This window comes from Borostomias antarcticus, assembly GCF_949987555.1.
Source record: "Borostomias antarcticus genome assembly, chromosome: 2".
In the NCBI taxonomy this organism is placed as follows: Eukaryota; Metazoa; Chordata; class Actinopteri; order Stomiiformes; family Stomiidae; genus Borostomias; species Borostomias antarcticus.
Genome location: NC_140235.1, coordinates 12,435,475 through 12,458,394, shown reverse-complemented (window position 1 = coordinate 12,458,394; position 22,920 = coordinate 12,435,475). Strand labels below are relative to the sequence as shown.

The following is a 22,920-nucleotide window of genomic DNA, read 5'->3' as shown; positions in this document are numbered from 1 at the left end:
TATTATTTTTTGATTGGTTTTATGTGATATTTAATTTCTTGAAATTCTGTTTTGGGGGATTTTATGAGCTGGAAGCCAAACTACTTGCAATACTTAACTTTGTGTGTAAGTAATGTAATGAATCTATAATCTTATTAAGTTTTACTTTTTATAATATATACTTTATTACGGCAAACAATTTTTTGGAAAGGATCTGTATGTTGTCTATTGACAATCCCACCCGTGAGTTTTTGAGCTGCAAACTGAACACCCTCTCACTGCACTGATGGGGCGTCAAAGGGTTAAAAACCTCTGAGATGGAGTCTGCTTGTAGAATCAAACAGAAGGTTCCCATGTGTGTCTGTCTGATGTGGGACCCGGCCTGGGCTGGCCTTGACAGCCCCATAGAACTGAGGCCCCTTTGAGGGTGAACTCTGAGGCCCTCCCCTGTGAGATTTGGAGCCCCTTGTGACTCTCCTGAAGACAAGGTCAGACTGGGGCTTCCAGTACGACCCCCAGGCCCCGGCAGATAACCCCTGGGCCCCCCAGTCTGCAGATCACAGCACCGTCTTGAGTGTTTCTGTCTGCTGAGACACAGGCTTCTGATCAGACTGCCATACGGTTGCTTCAAATGTGGCTACAGTGAGGAACATTGGAATCATCATCAGTGGAGATTCATAGCTTTGTTCGTACAGGCATCAGTGCTGACTGAAGTAGGTTAATTCTATCTTAAAGGGGAGGCAGAATTCAAGTGAGCAATCAAGCAAAGCAAAGGCATGGCTTCCCCTTTAAACTTCTTTTATTAGTTTATCTCATTATTCTTTAGCAAAGCAAACACCAAAATATGAAGGCATCATTTCATAGTATTATTTGATCTGATGTATAGCATGGCACCACTGAAGAGAATGCATGGATCGTAACATAGGAAAGAAATTCAATGCTTCTTGCTGAAACCAAAAGCCCAGTGAAAAAAATAACAACAGGTATCAGCCATCACGTCAGTTACTTAGAATTACAAATCATCTGCAAGCAAAACACAACCAAGAATTTGCACTTTAGCCATCTTCACCTGTTTGTGTTCATGACGTTCGATGTAAAATAAGGCAGATTATTTTTATACAATTATAGACAATCTGGTTTAAAGACAAGAGAAAGAGAGAGGACTGTAATGATTGTTCATATCGGTGAAGTTGAAAGTAATTCTGGCATGCACCGGAAACAATAAAAAAAAGGGGGGTGATCAATCTGTTAAAAGACACACACATCCTCTAAAGTCTGCGTGGGCACTGATGAGCAGTTTTCTGTGTGAAGATGAGATGTAATCATGTGCAGAAATTAAAGCGTGTGGTTCTGGGAGACGGCGTCGGTTTGAAGCACTCTGCCTTCCAAACCGCTCTCTGTGTGGGTGTCGAGGTACTGAACCTTCAAGACGGGACTAAGCAAAAGAGCTCGTCACACAACGTGTGTGACGAGAGAGCATGGCATATACGCTGACACGCTGCTGAAGTACAGCACTAGAGCCTCCTTAATGTCAGATAACTTTTTTTTATTATTATTTAATATTAATTTCGAACAGTCATACATAGCAATCTAAGACAAGCATACGGGTGCGGGAAGCTGTCAGGTTTTTTCTGCTCTTTGAACGTCAACACAACAGACACAACGCTGCATCAGTTCTATGTTTCTTAAGGAACCACAAACGGTTGAAGCTAGCTGTTTCTTTCCCTGTAGTGTACTGTAGATGCCAGATGACGGCCAGAGTAGCTGTAAGTTGGTGTGGTGGTGGTTGAATGATTCATCTCACCTCCAGCAGGCTGTTGGGGCTTTTATTTGGCACCACGGCTAACGTTTGGTGGATGTCTGGTGAATCTGACAGACAAGTGAAATATGGCTCAACCCTTGATATGTTTAAGTCCTCTTCTATCATGTGTTTGTACATACATACATACATACATACATACATACATACATACATACATACATACATACATACATACATACATACATACATACATACATACATACATATTCAATCGATAATGGAACTTGTGATAACATTTTGTAACAGAGATCAACAGTTAAGTAAAATTGGGAATGTTTTTTTTTTTTCTCTTCATGGTGAATGTCTTGGGTTCTCCTCGTCCTGTGTCAGAGGCCGTACGCGGCTGGTCTGACTGGTGCGGTGGGCCTTTTCGCAGTACGCTGGCTGTCCGATGAGGTCGATTGTCCTTCCCCTCTGCCGGTCATTCCTTTTTCTCCACAGGTTCTGGAAGGAAGGTAAACACTAGTTTATGCATGGAGCAGGGCAAGCGCACAAACACACTGGAGGCTTCGAGTCACCGCTCCCATAGCCCGGCGCTCGGTTGGAGGACATTTATCTTAGTGTGTGGTCACCTGATAAAAACATTGCACCTGGTTCCAGTGTGCAGCCTACTAAATAAAACTGTTTATTGCTGCTTATAGTATCTGATATGATAATTTCCACTGTCCAGAAAGTGAAAAACGACTGGACCAAATCTACTATTTACTAGGGTTAAACCTAGCCCCACCTCATACTGTACATAGTACAGTACACAGGGTGAGAATCTGCAGAAGATTGTGGATCTCAAGAGGAATAACTACAACCCCTCTAGTCTCAACGCCAGACATGAGAGTTCTTTCACTGATACGCTGCGTAAGCTATGCTAACTACGTTACTGCGTGCTGCAGATCTCTCTATGGGTCTGGGACACTTCATGTAAAAAAAATGGTGTTCAAATCCTGTCCATTCGCCAATTCCCGGCGACACCAATCAGTAATGACTTTTGCGATCAGATGCTCCCACTCAACCTGGCCCCATCTAACCTGGATTAGCGTCTCTCATTTGCTGCTATGACCTGTCACTCTTTCAATTTTGACCCGTCAATACGCCCTCAGAAAACCAGTTTGGGCGGCGAAGTGGCACAGACTCTTATGTAGCATGCGGAGCACAGCGATTCTACATAATTTCTGAGTCTGGAGAGAGATATCAACTCATGATGATGACACATCAGGACACATCACCTCAAGCTCAATGTGGACAAGACTGAGCTGCTGTTCCTCCCGGGGAAGGGCTGCCCGCACCGGGACCTGGCCATCACCATTGAAGACACAGTGGTGACGCCGACTCGGACTGCGAGGAATCTGGGTGTGACCCTGGATGACCAACTGTCATTCTTCACACATATCACATCCATCACACGCTGATGCAGATTCATGCTCTACAACAGGGGTCTCAAACTCAAATTGGCTTGGGGCCACTGCTAGTATCGTCAACTCATAGGAGGGCCACTTCAATGTCAACTTCAACTACTACTAACTATAAGAAAGCTTCTATAAGAAGTTTCATTTCTGAAAATGTCATTTTTCATTTCCATAACTCACAACTCAGTCTCTAAATGTTGCAAGACTATTCCATAACTAACATTTTCATCATACAATTTCAAACCAGTTTCCATTCATTTTAATATATTTTAACAGTTAGTGCTGCAAATCATTTTCCCTTACTTTTATTTGATCTTGAATAGCCTACATTTGTACTTTATTCTGTTTTAGCTGCAAGATGCATCACTAAGCCTGCCCTGGACCTGTACTTGGATTTATTAAAGTTCAAGTTTGTTTCCATTTCTTACCAGACACTTGAATACATTTGTAGGCTACTACTCTATTTCTTTCCAGACACTTATCTTGAAAGACTGAGACGTTAGCCCTCTCAGCTGTGTGGCTCGTTTTTTCCTCTCGTCTCCCTATGACACTGTTCTCCATGTTTAGTAAAGAATAGCTCTTGACATTATATTCCTTTAGAACGGCGACTTTGTTCTTGCATATCAGGCAGGTAGCATTTCCATTGAACACCAGAAAAAATACTGCAATGTCCATATTTCTTGAAACCGTCTGTGTTCCTAACATTAGTTAACCATAAAAACAACCTCTCGGTGGTTAGCTGCATTCCGTTCATTGTTCATAGTTGTGTGTGGATTGATTGCACCTGTGACTGTATGCAGCATTCACCTCGTGTGCTGCGCACAATAACAGAATTTCGCCCCACGTTTGAGCGACTTGAATTTTGCATTGTAGGCCTGGCTGCCGGCGCCATTTACAATAAATTATTTTGCGGTCTGGATTACATTATATTTCTGACATCATGTCGCGGGCCGGATGGAGTGGTGTGGCGGGCGGCAAATGTCCCGCGAGTTTGAGACCCCTGCTCTACAACATCAGGAGGATTCGCCCTTTCCTCACTGATGAAATGGCACAGGTACTCATCCAGGCCCTGGTCATCTCTCGCCTGGACTACTGCAACTCCCTCCTTGCTGGGGCCCCGGCGTCCGTCATTAAACACCTGTAACTTGTCCAGAAAGCTGCTGCTCGCCTGGTGTTCAACCACCCCAAGTTCTCCCACACAACTTCCCTTCTCCGTTCCCTACACTGGCTCCCTCTCATCCAGTTTCAAACCCTGGTACTAGCCTACAGGGCAATGAAATGAACAGCGCCCTCCTACCTCCAGGCCATGGTCAAACCCTAACACCCCCTCCTGACCGCTACGCTCTGCCACCTCGAGGCCCCTGTGGGCGATCAACGCAGTCACAGCTCTTCTCTGTCCTGGTCCCGCAGTGGTGGAATGAACTGCCCACTGACGTCAGGACAGCAGAGTCGATGCCCATCTTTCGCCACAGGCTCAAAACTCATCTCGTCAAGAAGTACTACCACGATCCTCCCTCTTAAGTAGCTGTTGTATTTTAGATTGCTATTCTTCCACCTTGCTTTCAGCACTAGATTATACTCTTAGTCACTTGTTTTAGAAAAGGAGATGCACTTCATTAGTCACCCATGCACTGCATGAGTTCTGGCAAGTAGTAGTACATTGGCTTTTCCTACGTTAAATGCAATTATTGTAAGTCGCTTTGGATAAAAGTGTCAGCTTAATGACTGTAATGTAATTTAACCCCTCCAACACAGATGACCAGCAACAGCCGGCTGACCATATCCAGCCTCGTCACTGTCGACGCCATGTGCACCTGCCTCCCTGGCGCTGCATCTCATGTTGTTTCTATCTCTCTTGACGATGTCAACCTGCGGGTCTGCCAAGTCTTATCATGTCCTGCCTTGTCAGTCTTACTCCAACCTTGCAATCTGTTTATGTTATTTTTATCTGCAGCACCAGAAACCATATTCTATGTTTGAGTTTGAATTCCCTTTTTGTGACCACACAGACGTAACCCACTCAGCTTCCAGAGAGTCTCCACTTAGAGAATACATTCAAACGACATGTTACAGTCTCACTGGAGGCCTGGAAACTATAACATCGCAATATCCATATCGAATATGATTCATCAGCATTATTACTGCCTCCAGGTTAAGATAGTACGCAGTTCAAGTGTGATTTATTAAATGTGTGATAGTCGAGTTTGTAGGTAATTCATCACTCTCAATCTCCCAAAGGCGCGATGACACGTTTACACTAAAATATCAGGGTCATCGCTGGGCGCCAGAGACGAGGAGAGTGGATTTAGAAATGCAGCTGGTCCTGGAGGGGTAGGAGGAAGCTGCCCATCTCCCAGCCCTGTCCTCCGCCCACAGAGAGGGAGGGGGGTGGGGAGCAGTGAAGAGGGAGGGTGAAGAGAAAGGGAGTGAGAGGCAAGAGTGGAAGAAGGAAGTGGAGGGATGAAGAGAGGTAGGGAGAGAGAGGGGGAGGGAGTGAGGGACAAACCGCTAAAAACCGTTGGGAGAGTTGAGGGTTCTCAGAATGAAGTGAATTCTAATTCAGCAGCTGTGGCCACTATTAAGTATCTGTGGTGAGATGGAGATGAGCGAGGAGTGTGTGTGTGTGTGTGTGTGTTTGAGCCAGTGTTGTGTGTGTGTGTGTACAGCTAGCCGCTCCACCCCCGTACTTACCTTTGGACTGAATGCTGTCAGTTTGAGTTAAATCGGATCCTTGCGAGCGCTCGCCCTGAGCTTCCTCCACTAGACGAGAGACAGAGAGGGAGAGAGGAGGGGAGGAGAGGAGAGGAGGGGAGGAGGGGAGGAGAGGAGGGGAGGAGAGAGGAGGGGAGGAGAGGAGGGGAGGAGAGAGTGAGACAAGGAGAACAGATGACAATCAGGGCAGAGCAGCCTGGGTTGGTTTAGAGACGGGTTGCTGTCATTACTCTGAATGACTCAGACTCAAAGCCCACAACTATGAACTGGAAACATGGAGTTACATACATAAACATTCTGACCATACGATCCGTGATCTCACCTCCACTGGTACAGGGGCCACTCTCTATCCCTGCAGATTCTTCTGGAATGAACAGCACGGATGAAACAAACACACACGCACACACACACAATTTATCAATTCTCCAAATCTGATTAGTCCCGTCACTACAGTCAGTCGCCACTGTACAGGCAACCCCACCGCCATCACCACCATGAACGACAAACGCAACCACAACGCCAAACATCCGCCACGCCTCCAGAAAATCAAAAGGCGACTTCAAACCCCTGGCCTCCGTTTTTTACACTTCAGCCCCATCAGGCAGCGGCTCATCAAACTCCCTCAAGCTCCGAAATTCAACGGCTTCCTAAAGAGTCCTACTTCAAAAAACAACAACAAAACAAAATGTGTGCGGCGAGCAAGAGAGATGCATGCAAAATTAATTATACACTGGCGACGGTTCCAGGCAGCTTGAGAATCTCAATGCCTCTCCCCATCTGGATAACCCTCCACCCTCTCTCTCTCTCTCTCTCTCTACCTCTCAGCAGTCAGCAGTCGCAAGGCTCCCTCCCTCCCTCCCCCACTCCCTGAACAAGCAGCTCTGCCTCCCACTTCTTCCAAACACACCACGTCGTAAAAATAACCGCCCTCCCTAGGCGGCAACGATGTCAACAAATAAAGTCCTTAGCAGTGGCGACGGAAATTGGATATATTCAAAATGGTGCCCGTGTACTCTGGCCTATATTTACAATCAACACGCCGACTCACAGAGTCAGTCATTTGATCTGGTCTGGAAGTGCAGGACGTCGCTGTGTTTGGCTGCGTCTTTGTACATCCCCCGCCTGCTTGCTTGCTGCATGGTTTCAGAGAGAAAGCGGAGCCTGAATGCGAAGAGAGTTCAATCATGGTGCACAACATTGATTCCTAGAGCAATCTCAAACTCTGGGCTAGACTAATGGGTTTTGGAGAGGACTGGCATTACAATGCATTTCCAACATAAAACTGTTTTCATCTACCCCAGCCTTTCGGAATAGGATTTTCTCTCTATCCCTCTCTCTCCCCCTCCCTCTTAGTCTCTCTCTCTCAGTCCCTCTCTCTCCCTCCCCCTCTCTCTCAGTCCATCTCTCCCTCCCTCTCTCTCTCTCTTTTCGTGGCTAGCACTGGCGAGGCTGATCGGCAGTGACAGCCGGAGCAGGACTAAGCAATGAATCCATTTCACCACGCTGCCTTGTCTTGATCTGGCGGAGCGCGCCGGCCGCGGGGAGAAAATGAAAAACCTGCGAGACACCATTCAAGAGACGGCCGCCATTACTCTCCTCTAATCAAAGAAGCAGATACGTCCTCCGATTCATCTCCAGCCCTCCCGTTCTCTCAGCGTGAAGAACAGCGATACGCTAGGTAGGCTGGCGCACAATATCCACCGCTCAGATGCACCTGGCAGACATGTGGATGTCATTTTGCAGACCCATCATGCATTATTAGCATGAATTCACATTTCCCAGGTCGCACAGAGGAAGGTAACAGGGCAGGGTGGAATAGGCCTGATGTGTCTGGTGTCGGGAGCATAGCCTCCTCCCTCCTCCGCCTTTTAAATGAGGCAGCTGAGAGTGGCCCTGGGTAGCAGCAGGGACTCATTTTGGCGCTGGCCTCATTCCAGACGCTTCTCTCTCTCCCTCTCCGCTCGCTCTTACTCTCCGCTCTCTCGCTCTCTCTCTCTCCCAGGCTAGAACATTAGAGCTCAGGAGCCGTGGTGGCACTTTTGCCTCCTAATAACCAGCACTGATCAAAACACAGCAAAACAAAAGCACAGCATTTTCAACTGATTGAGCCCTGGTCTGGGTCTGAGCCCTGGTCCACCACCATCGTCCTGCTAGCTGGCAGCTCGCTGCACCAGGCTGGATTGGGTCCATTTCTCTCTCTCTCTGCCGCCGACAACAGAGGGGGATATCATTTAGTGTGCGGCGTGTGGCGGGTAAACAAGATGGTGGTGGGAGGCAGAGCAACAGGCCCCCTGTCAAGGTTTTGGAGAAGGACAAGCTCAGCCCCCCCCCGGGGTGTCAGAGTAGAAGAGACAAGGAGAGGAGAGCAGCAGACCGAATGGGCTCTTTCTGCCACAAACAGCCTGATGCCCAACTAATGGTGAGAAAAATTAGTCTACAGCCCCTGGGAGGACACGTAGTCTTAATCTGAACTGTGTGTGGACAGGCTTAGCAGCTAGCTAGTGGGCGGTTAAATGGAATACAAACAAAACAAACAACTTTTATTGTCATATAGTGAGACACAGCACACGGTGTGGCGGCCACACCAAAACAAACACAATAGCGTCCACCAATTCCAATGACAGTAGCGTCCACCAATTCTTCTCCTGCTTTTCACCCATCCCATCGTCCAGTAGGCACTGTGCATGGGCCGCGCCACGGGGACCAAGCAAGGACGGACAGCGTTGGTTTTTCGTATTGGGTTCTTTTGGGAGGAAACCTTTGCGAACACGGGGAGAACATGCAAACTCCACACAGAAAGGCCCAGGGCCTTCTTGCTGTGAGGTGACGGTACTAGGTACTACCCCACTGTGCTGCACAACTGGGGTTCAGTGTCTTGCTCAAGGACACTTCGGCACACTCCGGGAGCTGGGATCCAATCGAACAGCCTGCCTCTCTACCTCCTGAGCTACATGCCGCCCTACATGAATATGAGGCCAAACTTGATCTAGTAGTGAGTCCCTTATCTGCATCTCCAAACCAAATGGTTTTACCAAGGAAAATGTCTGGCTTTGAAACTGAGCAGAATTCCACGAAACATTGTGAAGCTCTAATACTTTATGCCGCCTAAATGGATGTTTGATGATCTTATTGTTCGTAGAAGTGAGTGTTTCTGACAGGCTCTTGGCGTGGGTGGTATTCTCTAGTCACCTCAGCCCTTCACAAGCCATGGAAAACAACCCACAGACAAACCCATCAGTGACTCAGGGGAGAGTGTGTGTGTGCGTGTACAGTAGGTGTGTGTGAAAGGGAGAGCGAGGGAGAGAGAGAGCGAGAGAGATGGCCAGGCATACTGTAAGTCATCTTCATACGCAGACAAGCAGAAAATTACATCCCCCACTTTCCATTCATTGAGGAGACAGGAGAATCATTGTTACAAGTTTTGTTGGTCAGCTTTTAATTCACTGCATAACACAGGCACCCCAGCCAACCATGTCAGAGAAATTCTGCGAGGGCTCCACCCTCCATTGTAAGCGCTCGATGTCAGGTACAGGATTTGGCCTGGGTACATGGGCAAAGGAAGAGGTAGCTTTAATTAGATCTAAACTTCTCTTGACTAAGGCACCCTTACCCCACACTAGACACAGGTCATTCGAGTGTCGGCAGCATTGTCTGTGGATGGTTTCATGGGCCCAGTGGGCAGTCTGTGTGTGTCTCTGTGTGTAACCCACGCGCTGCTATGAGAAAAGCCTAGGCTTAAATGTTCCAGACAGGGGCCCTGAGACATGCAGGAGCGCCGAGCTTTTTAGTCTCCCGTTCACCTCCCTCCCGGCACCTGGCGGCCTTTCATCCCGCCCTCCTCTGAGCGGTGGGGGGGGGGGTAAGGATCGATGGGTTGGGAGGGAGTGCGTTCCGTGCCCGTGCCCTTTCGGCATCGACACCTCACTTGATCATTCCCCGGCGAGGAACTGGGCCTTGATCCCGGCCTGTGCCCTCTCACAGGCGTCCAGCTGCTCTCGCCCAAACAATGGGCCGAACCGCCCCTCTGCCTGGGAGAGTCCATTTAATTAAAGCCCGGTCACCCTGGCGGATCGCTCCCAGTCCCCACTCCGAGGAAAACTGAGACAGAGTCAGTCTAAAAGAGGCGCACGGCCGCCGGGACCCCGCTTCCTCTGACCCGGCACCAAATGCATTGCAACGTTAAAACAACTCTGCTGATGGGAATCTCTTATACCGATGGCAATAACCATTTCTGTGTCCCACTCCGGCTGACAGAGTGCCTGGTAAATGTCTCTGGTCCCTGCTGATTTTTCAGAGGGGGGTGGGGGGGGGGGGGGGAGGAGTAGTCTCCGCTGGTTCAGCAGCACTGCAGCATGGGAAAATAATATAGGAAAGAAAAAAAGAAAGACAGAGCGATGTCGGGGTCGATCGACGGCCGTCTCTTCAGAGCTACGGTCTTTTCAGCAAGGGAGAGCAGCATCGGCTTTGGAGAGGAGAAGAAAGAGGTCTGGGTGGTCTGGTAGGAGACGCCTGCCTGATCTCCATGGAGGCCATGTATGTTAAACAAGTATCAAAGTGTACCCCCTCACTGAACTGTGGATCCAGCAATAGCCCCAGGCCTGATCTCCCTATTGCACAGATCATCAGGCATCTCTCCCTACTTGTGCAAAACAAGAGCGGGCAGCCCTCAACAAGGGCCTCGCTAAAATAGATCTAATGAGCGGGTAAATGTGGAACGCAGGCCATTTTCATATGTAAATGTTAACGTTTGTGGTGAAGGGCTATATAAATAGCGTTGATAGAGCCACCGTACTTAAGAAGGGATAAAAAGCATTTTGGGGGGACAGCACTTGAGAGGCCAGTGTTCTCATTGCTGCAGGATGGAATACTTCACAATGTAAGCCAATTAGGGAGCAGCAAGCTGTGACCCCTGTGGGGGTTGGCGAGGGGGGGGGGTCCGGACTATTTCGGAAAACACCGCCACTACCTGCTACCTCCTCCGCCACTTTCTTCCCGTGAAAAGCCAAGAGCGCTCATCAATATTCCTGCCTATTCTTCCTCCCGAAAGAAAGGAAGTGAGAGGTCGTGAACGCTAAGCGACACTGTGCTCCCCCGGGGGTGGACGGTGGATTAGTGTAGCCCGGCGGAGGCGTGGCGGGGCAGGGACGGTGGCGGGCTGCGGGCAGGGTCCTCGGCGTGACCTGAAAGAGCGCCGCCTCATTACACGGGCGCTGGGACACGCCTGACAAGATGAGAAAATACAAAGCAGTCTGAACGGCTGGAAAGAGACCAGGAGGCCATCTGGTCCAGGGGCTTCAGCCACCAACTCAGAACAGAGAGAAGGTGTCTAGAGGGCGGAGAGAGAGAGAGAGAGAGACAGATGGAGGGAGGACGAGAAAAAGAGGATGAACGGAACGTACAGGACACACAGGGTCACAAAAACGCACAGAGGAAAAAAGAAACGACCAGCCATGGAGGAGGGAGAGTGGAGAGAACTGTGCTGTATTGTCTCTCTCTCGCTCTCTCTCTCCCTCTCTCTCGCTCTCTCTCTCCCTCTCTTTCTCTCGGCCCATTGAAGAGAGAAAAATGGGAAGAGTGGAAGTGTGAAGATGAAAGTGCTAGCTGAATAACTCTGACTGATAAAGTGAAGAGGAGAGGGGAGGGAACACAGGAATAGACTTGGTAGGGGAGGCCTCCCCCTGGGTGACCTACATACCTGATAAACCTCCTCCTCTTGCACCACTTAGTGATTTACATCATCTCTGGGCTCTCCCTGTGCTAGCTGCAGCCCTGCCTGTCTCTCTGATGACTGTCTCTCTGATGCCTGTCTCTCTGATGACTGTCTCTCTGATGCCTGTCTCTCTAATGCCTGTCTCTCTAATTACTCTCTCTCATGACTCTCTCTAATCACTGTTTCTTGGATGCCTGTCTCTTTAATGCCTGTCTCTATGATACCTGTCTCTCTCTGATGCCTGTCTTTCTCATGCCTCTATCTGATGCCTGTCTCTCTAATGACTGTCTCTCTCATGTCCATCTCTTTAATGCCTGTCTCTATGTTGCCTGTCTCTCCCTAATGGCTGTCATTAATGACTGCCTCTCTGATGATGACCAATTGACCATCTCTCTAATGCCTGTCTCTCTGATGACTGTCTCTCTAATGCCTGTCTCTCTAATGACTGTCTCTCTAATACTTGTACAGGTATGTACATGGCATTTGTATTCCACCTGCCCAGGGACTCCAGATGAAAATTAGCCAGAGGCTAAATCTGTTTACAAAGCATCTCCTCCCCCTCGCGGGATTAATGCCTGTTGTCCCTGCCAAATAAACTAAATAAAGTAAAAGTAAAGTAAAATACCAATCTCTCTAATGACAGTATCTCTAATACCTGTCTCTCTGATGACTGCGTCTCTAATGTGTGTCTTTCTAATAACTGTCTCTCTAATGACAGTCTCTCTAATGCCTGTCTCTTAAATGACTGTCTCTCTAATGCCTGTCTCTAATGCCTGTCTCTCCAATGACTGTCTCTCTAATGCTTGTCTCTCTAATGACTGTCTCTCTAATGCCTGTCTCTCTGATGACTGCCTCTCTAATGCCTGTCTTTCTAACAACTGTCTCTCTAATGACTGTCTCTCTGACGGCTGTCTTTCTAACAACTGTCTCTCTAATGACTGTCTCTCTGATGACTGTCTCTCTGATGCCTGTCTCTCTAATGACTGTCTCTCTGATGCCTGTCTCTCTAATGCCTGGCTTTCTAATGACTGTCTCTCTAATGCCTGTCTCTCTAATGACTGTCTCTCTAATGCCTGTCTCACTGATGACTGTCTCTCTAATGCCCGTCTCTCTAATGACTGTCTCTCTGATGGCTGTCTCTCTAATGACTGTCTCTCTGATGACTGTCTCTCTAATGCCTGTCTCTCTAATGCCTGTCTCTCTAATGACTGTCCTTCTGATGGCTGTCTCTCTAATGACTGTCTCTCTGATGGCTGTCTCTCTAATGACTGTCTCTCTGATGGCTGTCTCTGATGCTCCCCATGTCTCAGAACCTGCGGGTTCTAAAGACAGGTTCTGGTGGGCTCAGTGCATCCAGCCATATAGGTCTCCCTCTAACCCCCTCACTACAGCACAAAGGGCAGAGCTGGGTGGATGGGTCAGTGTGAGAGTATGTATGAACAGAGGGTCCTATTGGTCCTAATAGGACATGATGACAGAGGAATGGGAAATCTCACCTTCAACACCTTCCATGGCGTCCTGCAATGCTTCAGTCTCCTCGGGCTCACCGCCATCTGTGCAGAGAGAGAAGAAGTCACGATGGTCAAGACGAGTCAGACGTGATCAAGAGGTCATGTGACGCCTTGTGAAACGCGGACGTCGAAAGATGCACATCTTTTTATTTTTTTCCCCCCCATCTACAGTATTTATGAAAAAGTGTACAGGGGTCAGCAATCACCAAAGAATGAACCCACAAACATATCTCCCACTCCTTCCCTCCCATACTCCTAATAGAACAAAAAATAAATAAATAAATAAATAAATACTACTTGAGTGGTCGCATATACATACACACGAACGCACACAAGCATAGTACAGTATACCTGTATTACGGAGTAATTTCCTCAACGTCTATATTTCAATATTCGTCCTTGTTCAAGACTGCCAATCACTGCGCAGCAGATGGTCTTTGAAAAGCAGAGATCACTTGAGACAGCAGTGGAACTGTGTGTTTGTTGTGTGTCTGCGAGTGGTCTGCGGCCGATGATGAGAGCGCTGGATAGCGAGTCCACAAAAAAAGAAAAAGCATCTCCCAGATGTTTCAAACTCAGGTGTGTTTGTGTGATGGCGGCAAGACACACCGGCTCCACCAGTAGCAGAGGGAGCAGGGGTCCAAAGCCCACAGTCCTTAGGGGCCCACCTTGGGCCCAAGACTGAACATGCATTTTAGTGGTATAGTTGAATATTCTGAATAAAGTTTATTTAGTGTGTCTTGATTGCGGCAAAAATAAAAAAGTTAAAATAAAATACAAAATAAAAATGTTTGGTTTGTCGTTGATAGGGGCCCAGCCTATCTGAGATGCTCGTGAACAGTGACTGTTTGAAGTGCAGTGCTGCGATGATCGGTTAGACTTGAGCTGTAGCTGTAGTAGCGTTAGTAGTAGCCCTATTCTGTGAATACAGTGTTGAAAAGCAAAAAATACAAGTCAGGCGCACTGAGGCGTAAAGAGGAAAGGCAGAGGAAAAATCTGGTGTTCCCCCGACAAATTTCTTTTCCACTACTCAACCCTCCCAGACCGCTGCTAACATTAGCCAAGCAACCGAAGCAAGGGATGTTAGCAAGGACGAAGAGAACACGGCATCAAGCAACGTGCAGGTAGCTGTGGAAAACAATACAGATTTGGATGAGATAAATGAAGAAGACACAGATGATGAAAATGTTGTCGATGATCCTGATGATAAGGATACGGCTGCTAGTACTAGCCAAGCAATGGTAAATGTTAGTGGCGGTGATGAGGATGATGACGTTCAAGATGATAGTATGGAAACTCCAGTGGCTAGGCTGAGAAACAAGCACCTCCCCTCTAATCCAATTACTTGCCTGAATCTTGTCATAGATGCTGGCTATCTGGCCGCCTTTTTCAAAAATGTTGCTGCTTGTGTTGTTGACCGCAGAGTTTTCTTGATTATTGTTATTATTGTGACACATTGCTTGAACACTTAGTAGTTTGTTGTGTGTAGGTGTGACTTGATTGTGTAGGCTATATGGCTGTATGGCTGGACATCCAACAACATCATTGGATGTTAAACTGTGTATTTGCCTGCTATCCTTGGTTGTCCGCTAATTTCATCTCTGTATTTTTCATCCTTTATCTGACTGAGGTTTGAGCAAACTATGGGTAAAATTCATGGTGCCGACCATGGTGCTGAAATCGCCTATCGGCTGTTGTGTCACTTAAATATCAGCAGGCCACCATTTTTTTATAAATCCACGGCACTGTCCATGGTGCTGAAATAGTAATTGTAATCTGCATTTCTTTCCATTCCATCTATGTAAGATTACCCTTCGACCTGTCTTGTATCTCCATACAGCCTATAGGGGCCCACTATGAGGTCCCGCCTCCTCTGCAATGAACCATTAGTTCTGCCCGTGATGAATCCCTCGACATTTTTCAGAGCCAATGTGAGGGGATGATGGGAACTGATCAAAAGACGTCCTTCAAAGACCCATAGAAAGCATGTCCGCCCCTGTAGCCTATTAGAGAGGCCCTCCTCTGCTGCTCTGCCTTTGATGCTAGCGCCCGGGCCAGAGGTGACCAACATAATGGACATTGCCCACAATGGTGCCGTATTCTCCCAACTCCAGCCCAATGACTGAGGAATCAGCCGTGTTTGAAGTTTGTGTTGTGATCTTCGTCAGCGAGCAGAGCAGAGGGTGAAGATAGATAGATGAAGGTGAAGATAGATACTTTATTGACTTCACAAGCCGTGAAGAGATGAAGTGTGTTTCTGTCACGCTGGTCGGCATCGGAAGGGGGCGGGGATGGGGCGCCTACTACTGCCTTGGGTGTGCTGGACCGGGCCAACATGGAAGCACCATACGAATCAGTATCAGTTTGTTACAGCTCCGAGGTGAGCGACTATTGGATGACCGTAATGAGGCATGCAGCACGATATGTCCACACGGCACAGCCAAGTTCAGCTTCTAGCACAGCCACCTCTTCACAGCTCGGCCAACTGGTGCGCAGACAAGGCCTGGGTCACGGGCTAGCACTGCACGGCTTCCCAAAATTACGCCTACATCAACACGTCCCTACAATGTGTGCACCAAACACTGGGATTAAGAGGGCCCAAATGAGCCAATTAAGGAATTCCTCTAACCCCTTCTGCTACTCCCCCAGAAGAGGCTCAGGCAAACTTGGAAAGCCTTTCAGGGGAGACAAATACACAGACAAGTATGCCAACGTACGCTCGGAGAAACCATTCAAATACACAGACGAGTATGCCAATGTACGCTCCGAGAAACCATTCAAATACACAGATGAGTATGCCAACATACGCTCGGAGAAACCATTCAAATACACAGATGAGTATGCCAACGTACGCTCGGAGAAACCATTCAAGGTGTAAAAGCCGTGAAAAAAAGAGACAAAATATGTGCTTTGTAATTAAACTGATTGATTTTGTATTTTTTTTGAGGTTCCACCATCTCGTCCCTCTGACAGTACGGCCAGCTGCGGGGGAGGGTCGTTGAGCTGCTGGGACATGCACGCACACCGCCATGGGCGAGTGGGACAAGCTACGGGAGTGGCGTGAACGAGGGCCCGCACCAGGCAGCAATACAAATCGATCGCAATTCCCAATAAAATCAACAAACGGGACAGAAGAAACTAAAGCTCCTGACAAGTGTTGGGAGGCAGCAAGAGAGGCTCCTTTGATGTATTTTAATTTATTTATCTCTGATTGATATTTACAGGGAGAGGGAGGGAGAGAGGGGGGGAGGGAGGGAGGGAGGGAGGGAGAGAGAGAGGAAAGGACATGAGAAGTGCATGGTTTTCGGGCACCATATGGCACTAGTGGGTACAGCTGGGTTCTCTTCTTTGAGCCTCTCTAGCAGTTGGCTGTGAGCGTCTGTGACACATCTACGCTGCTAAATTAAGCACCAATGCCATCAATACTTAACGCATTGCACCCACCAAGGAAAAGGAAAATAAACATTTGGAGATGAGTTCAAGAACTTCTGAGTTCAAGTAAATAAATGAACAAAACCTTGAATGCATAATGACAGACCCATGGTGGGGTGGAACTTAATCCTATTTTTCATATTTGCAATGTTTCCTGGTCTGAAGTGCTAAACCTCATACTGGAGCATCACAAAAGAGAGAGAGAGAGAGAGAGAGCAAGGGAGGAAGAGAAAGTCAGGGTAAACGGACTGAGCTTGTGTAATAGTGCCTTTCAACTCAAGTAAGATTTTGATGCTGCCATGTCTTGCTGTCGGACCGTCTCTCCGGTTCATCCTCCCTCTCTCTCCTCCTCCCTCCTCCCTCTCTCTCCTCCTCCCTCTCTCTCCTCCTCCCTCTCTCTCCTCCATCCTCCTCCCTCTCTCTCCTCCCTCTCTCCTCCTTCTCTCTCCTCCTTCCTCCTCCCTCTCTCCTCCTCCCTCCTCCCTCTCTCTCCTCCTCCCTCTCTCTCTCTCTCTCCTCCGTCCTCCTCCCTCTCTCTCCTCCTCCTTCTCTCTCCTCCGTCCTCCTCCCTCTCTCTCCTCCGTCCTCCTCCCTCTCTCTCCTCCCTCTCTCTCCTCCGCCCTCCTCCCTCTCTCTCCTCCTTCCTCCTCCCTCTCTCTCCTCCTTCCTCCTCCCTCTCTCCTCCTCCCTCCTCCTTCTCTCTCCTCCATCCTCCTCCCTCTCTCTCCTCCGTCCTCCTCCCTCACTCTCCTTCTCCCTCTCTCTCCTCCGTCCTCCTCCCTCTCTCTCCTCCTCCCTCCTCCCTCTCTCTCCTCATTGGGGCATTGGGAAGTTGTTTATGTGATGTATCAGGACAAGACAGCAGTCAACAGACAGTGGGTTTTCTGAGGTAAACTAAGCTGACGCCAAAACTACACCAGTCTGTGTTAATTTTATTCTGTGCCACCATAGTTTGTGAGTTTACACAGATACATGTAGATTTGGGTCTGTGTTTGAGATGCATATTTAAGAGTTTTATGGTAAACTTTTCTAATATTGAGTGGGCGGACTGATGAGCTATAGTCCCATTAAAGTCAAGCCACAGTACAGTCTCACCTACAGTACAGTATGGAGTTGAGACTATGGCTAGATATCAACTCCTCTATGAGAACTACCCTGCATGAAGGAAAAACAATTTATGTACCCAACCTATTAAATTGTTGCTTTAGGCTATGGCACTTTCATTTTAATTCATGTGCTTACTGTTATGTTTTCACAAAACAAGCGTTTGATAGATATTCATAGCAAAACAGCTTTAATTTCCTTTCAAAACTGTTGATTATGAATATTCACCTCATGTCTGAAGGTGCCTGGAATGCTCATTCAAACGCAGTGCTTCTCATCTGCCAAAACTTTGGAGAGGATATTTCTCAGCAACTTGTCAATGCGATGATGCATACAGTACATACTGGGCCATACACACTGGTGATGTACACAGTGTATATAAACCAACGGACGGACTGGACAGATATGCTGAGCAAACAGTCCAGATGGCCCATGAAGCATGCGGATGGGACAGCTGTAAAGTATCTTAGTACATGTAAACTACTGTATGCAGATGGAGAGATGTCTGAACCATATGGTCAGGGAGAGAGTAACAGTAAGTCATCATTGCGAAAGGATAAAGCTGCAGATGTAAGGATGTGGGCGTGACTTGCCGGAGGTATTGATGAGCGGAGCGGAGACAGCTGGAGGCTGTTAGCTGACACCGGGTAAACGGGAACAGTTTGTACAGGTATGTGTGACTGTCACCCGTACTGAATCGGGGCGTTTGCGACCGATTGGTTGACACACTCACTTCTGTGCGTGTACAGTATGCACGATGCTAGGTGTGAAAGCGTGGTGTGAATGTGTCAGTGTTTCTCTGAGAGCGCGCGTGTGTGTGTGTGTGTGCGTGTCCTCACAGCTCCTCCAGAATGACTGGTACGGTATTGATCCTACCTTTCTTCGCGTCTCCCTGCGGCTCCACGCTCGTCTGCATCTGCTTCCTCTCGGCTACAAAAACAGCAGAGGGATGAGATATCTTCACTACCAACAGGGTCCCCCGCTGGCATGAGCTCTCCCAATGAAGAAATCAGTTCACATTACTTTGCCTTCCAATGGCTCCACACATTATTCATTCCTCCCCATCATTACTTGGCTTTTTATTACTCATGTTCAATAAAGCGGGGTTTTAGCCCGGCTGTGTCTGGCAGACAGCGCGATTACAGTTATCATTTTTAATAACACGGGGGATGTCCAGTGTCAGCTCCTCAGGGGCGACGGAGGGGAGGGGCTGACGGACAGGAGCCACCGTAGCGCGGGGCGTCCGGCAAGGCGGGCTCCCTGAGGACAGAGCGGGCCTTGCCGTGGCGTGGGCCTGTGGCGCCGGAGCACGTCAGTCCGGCGGCTGTTAGACAGAGAGGGTACAGCCATGTCAGGGAGGGAGAGGCGAGATTTCAAATCTCCGTTTTGGAACGCTCAAGCTCAGCCAAAATTAATTGAATGTCAGTCAGAGCGTGTGTATGTGTGTGTGAGAGAGAGAGAGAGAGAGAGAGAGATGGAGCCCAGAGATAATGACTCAAACCTCTCGGCATCTTAACGGATGGGGAGTAGGAGTGGGTGGTAGAGTTTTTATCCTCTGCGTTCCACCCTCCGGAGAACACACTTAATCAAAGAGACACCGCAGCGAAGAGCCCTTGCGAAGTGTAGGCCGGGACCTGCTCTGCTCTCACAGTCATCTCGGAACGAACAATGGCCACGGCACCCCGAGGACGTCTCTGTGTTCAGAGTGCAGAGTGGATGTGGCGAGGGAGAGATATATTACCTTCAGCCTTGTCGCCTGCCAACTCCTCACTTCTTGCTCTGTCGGCCGCTGGGTTCTCCGCCGCTGCAGGGAAGAGAGGAGTGGCGATGGTGGTTTTTGGAAAAATGTATTTTGTAAAGCAGTGTGTGCTACATTTGCTTGTACGAACATGTGCTCTATGAATAAAATTGACTTTGACGGTGGGTAACTGAAGTGCTTGATAAAGGAAGGCGCTGACGGTGACTCCTAGCGTTAAGCCCGGATCAATAGGACCCACCTCTGCACTGCCATTTCATAACCACAGAGCAGCTGTGGGAAATATTCTGATATCTTCTATTTACTCTCAACCCTCTCTGTCTCTCCCTTTTTTCTCTCTGTACACTCTGAGATGGAGATCTGTCTGTGCGCTATAAAAGCTCATTCCAGTCTGCTCTGAGGTGAACGAAGCGGTCGGCCCACTAGAGGTTAAATCCATCTATTCTGTTATTCTCTCTCTCACCCTGGCACTCTTGGAAGGATAAAACAGAAGCCCAAAAACACGAGGAGCAAGTACAGGAACATGAGCACATAGTCATGGCCAAAAATATTGGCACCCCTTGCACTTCTGTCAAATAATGCACCACTTCTCCCAGAAACATTTTGCAATTACAAATGCGTTGGTATTCACATGTTTATTTCTTTTGTTTGCATTGGAACAAACCAAAAAAGCAGAGAAAAAAAAACAAACCTCATCATTCTATACATAATTCCAAGAAAAAACAAAAAATGGGCAGGACAAAATTATTGGCACCCTCACCTTAATATTTGGTAGCACACCCTTTGGAAAAAATAACAAATCAATGAGCTTCTTACACCTCTCTACTGGCATTTTGGACCACTCTGCTTTTGCCAACTGCTCCAGGTCTCTCAGTTTTGAAGAGTGCCTTCTCCCGACTGCTGTTTTGAGATCTCTCCGCAGGTGTTCAATGGGATTTAGATCTGGACATATTGCTGGCCACTGCAGAACTCTCCAGCGCTTTGTCTTAAATTTTTTTCTTCTGATTTTTTTCTCTCTGCTTTTTTGGTTTGTTCCAATGCAAACTAAATAAATAAACGTGAATACCAAAGCATTTGTACTTGCATCCATTTTCTAGGAGAAGTGGTGCATTATTTAACATTAGTGCAAGGGGTGCCAATATTTTTTCCATGACTGTATGTACACAAGTGCATGTACGTACGTGCACGCATGCTCACACACGCACACTATGGGGTGTGATTAGTGCCAGCACACCATACTGAAACGCTTGACTTGCGCCTACTTAAGAAGACGCGATGACATCAAACATCTAAACGCACGTGTATAATTTCCATTGACAAACAATGGAGAGACAGACGTCTCATAGCTGTAACGTACCTGTCACGCAGACGCAGTGCACATGTTGTTTACACGAATTGCGCATCGTGTGCGTGACGGCAACACTACAGGTTAGATGCGCCTCACATATGCGACACCAACACTACACATGACAGTTTGGTAAAATCATAGATGAACGTACGTACGTTCGCTTGTAATGTGTGCAGAAATTGCATAGCGACGTGTCAAACGTGCCAGTGCCTTGCTTGCGCAGCAGACGTGTTAGCGGCCGCACGTGTAAGGTCAGTTGCCTTTAAATCATAGCTGGTTCTAATCTCGTCCTTGCCAATTGGTAATGCATTCTCAATAAATGGAATTCGCACATGTTAAGCAACTTGTTTTTAATAAAGCCTAATATCTGAATGACTCTTTCTTCGCAATTTAAAACAAATGTTCAGATACACGTGTTTCTTGTCAATAGAGGGCGCTGCAGCACCGTCAGCACCAGTTCGAACAGCCACAACCTATTTGAAAATGTAGCGATAGTGGAGATAAAACGACACATATCTAGGAAAAGTTATGCAAGGAGGGTCCTGGAATTTGATTGAGTGCAAGTAAATATTCTTAATTTTTATTCAATATGGACAAATGAGCCCCACTCGCAGCTTCTAGTGCCCGCTGACTTAACACGAGCGTGCAAACGTTACATGCATGTGCGCAAAAATGGCACGGCAGTTTTGACACGTCACCCTCTGAGAATGCGAGCGACTCGTAACGCGTGCGTATATGCACGCCTATTAATCAGCTCGCCAAAGTACCTTTATACACGCAATGCAGGCGACGAAAGCACTGAGTGTTTGTTACGCTGGCACGAATCACACCCCATACGCACACACACACATGCACACACGCACGCACGCACACACACACACACTATGGGGTGTGATTCGTATGGGGTGTGATTAGTGCCAGCACACCATACTGAAAAGCTTGACTTAAGAAGACGCGATGACATCAAACGTCTAAACGCACGTGTATAATTTCCATTGACAAACAATGGAGAGACAGACGTCTCATAGCTGTAACGTACCTGTAACGCAGACGCTGTGCACATGTTGTTTACACGAATTGCGCATCGTGTGCGTGACGGCAACACTACAGGTTAGATGCGCCTCACATATGCGACACCAACACTACACATGACAGTTTGGTAAAATCATAGATGTACGTACGTACGTACTGTAATGTGTGCAGAAATTGCATAGCGACGTGTCAAACGTGCCAGTGCCTTGCTAGCGCAGCAGACGTGTTAGCGGCCGCACGTGTAAGGTCAGTTGCCTTTAAATCATAGCTGGTTCTAATCTCGTCCTTGCCAATTGGTAATGGATTCTCAATAAATGGAATTCGCACATGTTAAGCAACTTGTTTTTAATAAAGCCTAATATCTGAATGACTCTTTCTTCGCAATTTAAAACAAATGTTCAGATACACGTGTTTCTTATCAATAGAGGGCTATCTATTTCTAAATAAAATAAATCAAATGTAGGTAAATTACCAGATGTCGTTTTGAAGCCAAATTTTATTCAAACATTGGTCCACAAAAAAACACATATAGAATAATGTAAAACTGCAAATAAAAATGAATCGAAATAAACAATAGGCCTACAGGTCTTTCTTTGGGGAGGAGGACTATGCCGTCAACTCAAGATGAGCTGGAGCGAGCGAAGACCCACTTCTGTGGTGGCGCGGGAAGGCCCAACGCTTCCCCAGACTGTAGGCTACCAGGTTGCAAATCGCTACCACTGTTTCAACTAATTTGTAACATTCAAAGCAATCACCTGATATTATAGAAATTATTAAATCAGTTGTGTAGTGTTCAGCTCAAATGAAACCATTTTGCAGTATCAATGCATTCATTTTTTTGCCTATAGGCCAGCCTACACCAGGCTGAACACTTTCAAATGTAGCCTACAATTCGTTTGGCTATTTTTTTTGCACAATAGGCCTATTATTTCGATTTATTTTTATTTGCACTGTTTATATACATTATTCGTGATTCATCAATGGAAAGCATGATTGAAAATATTGCTCGTGTTTCCTCCCTCACAGAAAAAGACTGTCTCATTCTCTGTCTCTCAGAGCGGGTCTCCTGGCGCGCGTGGCTATGTTGCGCAATACCTGCTTTGTGTTGCGCAAT

At 47.5% G+C, this 22,920-nt stretch overlaps 1 protein-coding gene across 1 annotated transcript in view; it reads right to left on the bottom strand.

The window, feature by feature from the left end:
* Positions 1-873: 873 nt before the first annotated feature.
* Positions 874-22,920, bottom strand: part of macrod2 (mono-ADP ribosylhydrolase 2) — a 523,589-nt gene continuing 501,542 nt past the window's right edge. The window contains exons 15-19 of the mRNA XM_084461472.1: positions 19,412-19,474; positions 18,547-18,600; positions 13,120-13,176; positions 5,893-5,961; positions 874-2,245 (exon numbers count right to left, since the gene is read on the bottom strand). Coding sequence (XP_084317598.1) covers positions 2,223-2,245; positions 5,893-5,961; positions 13,120-13,176; positions 18,547-18,600; positions 19,412-19,474 — 266 coding nt within the window. The 3' untranslated portion in view covers positions 874-2,222. The remainder of the gene's footprint in view (positions 2,246-5,892; positions 5,962-13,119; positions 13,177-18,546; positions 18,601-19,411; positions 19,475-22,920) is intronic.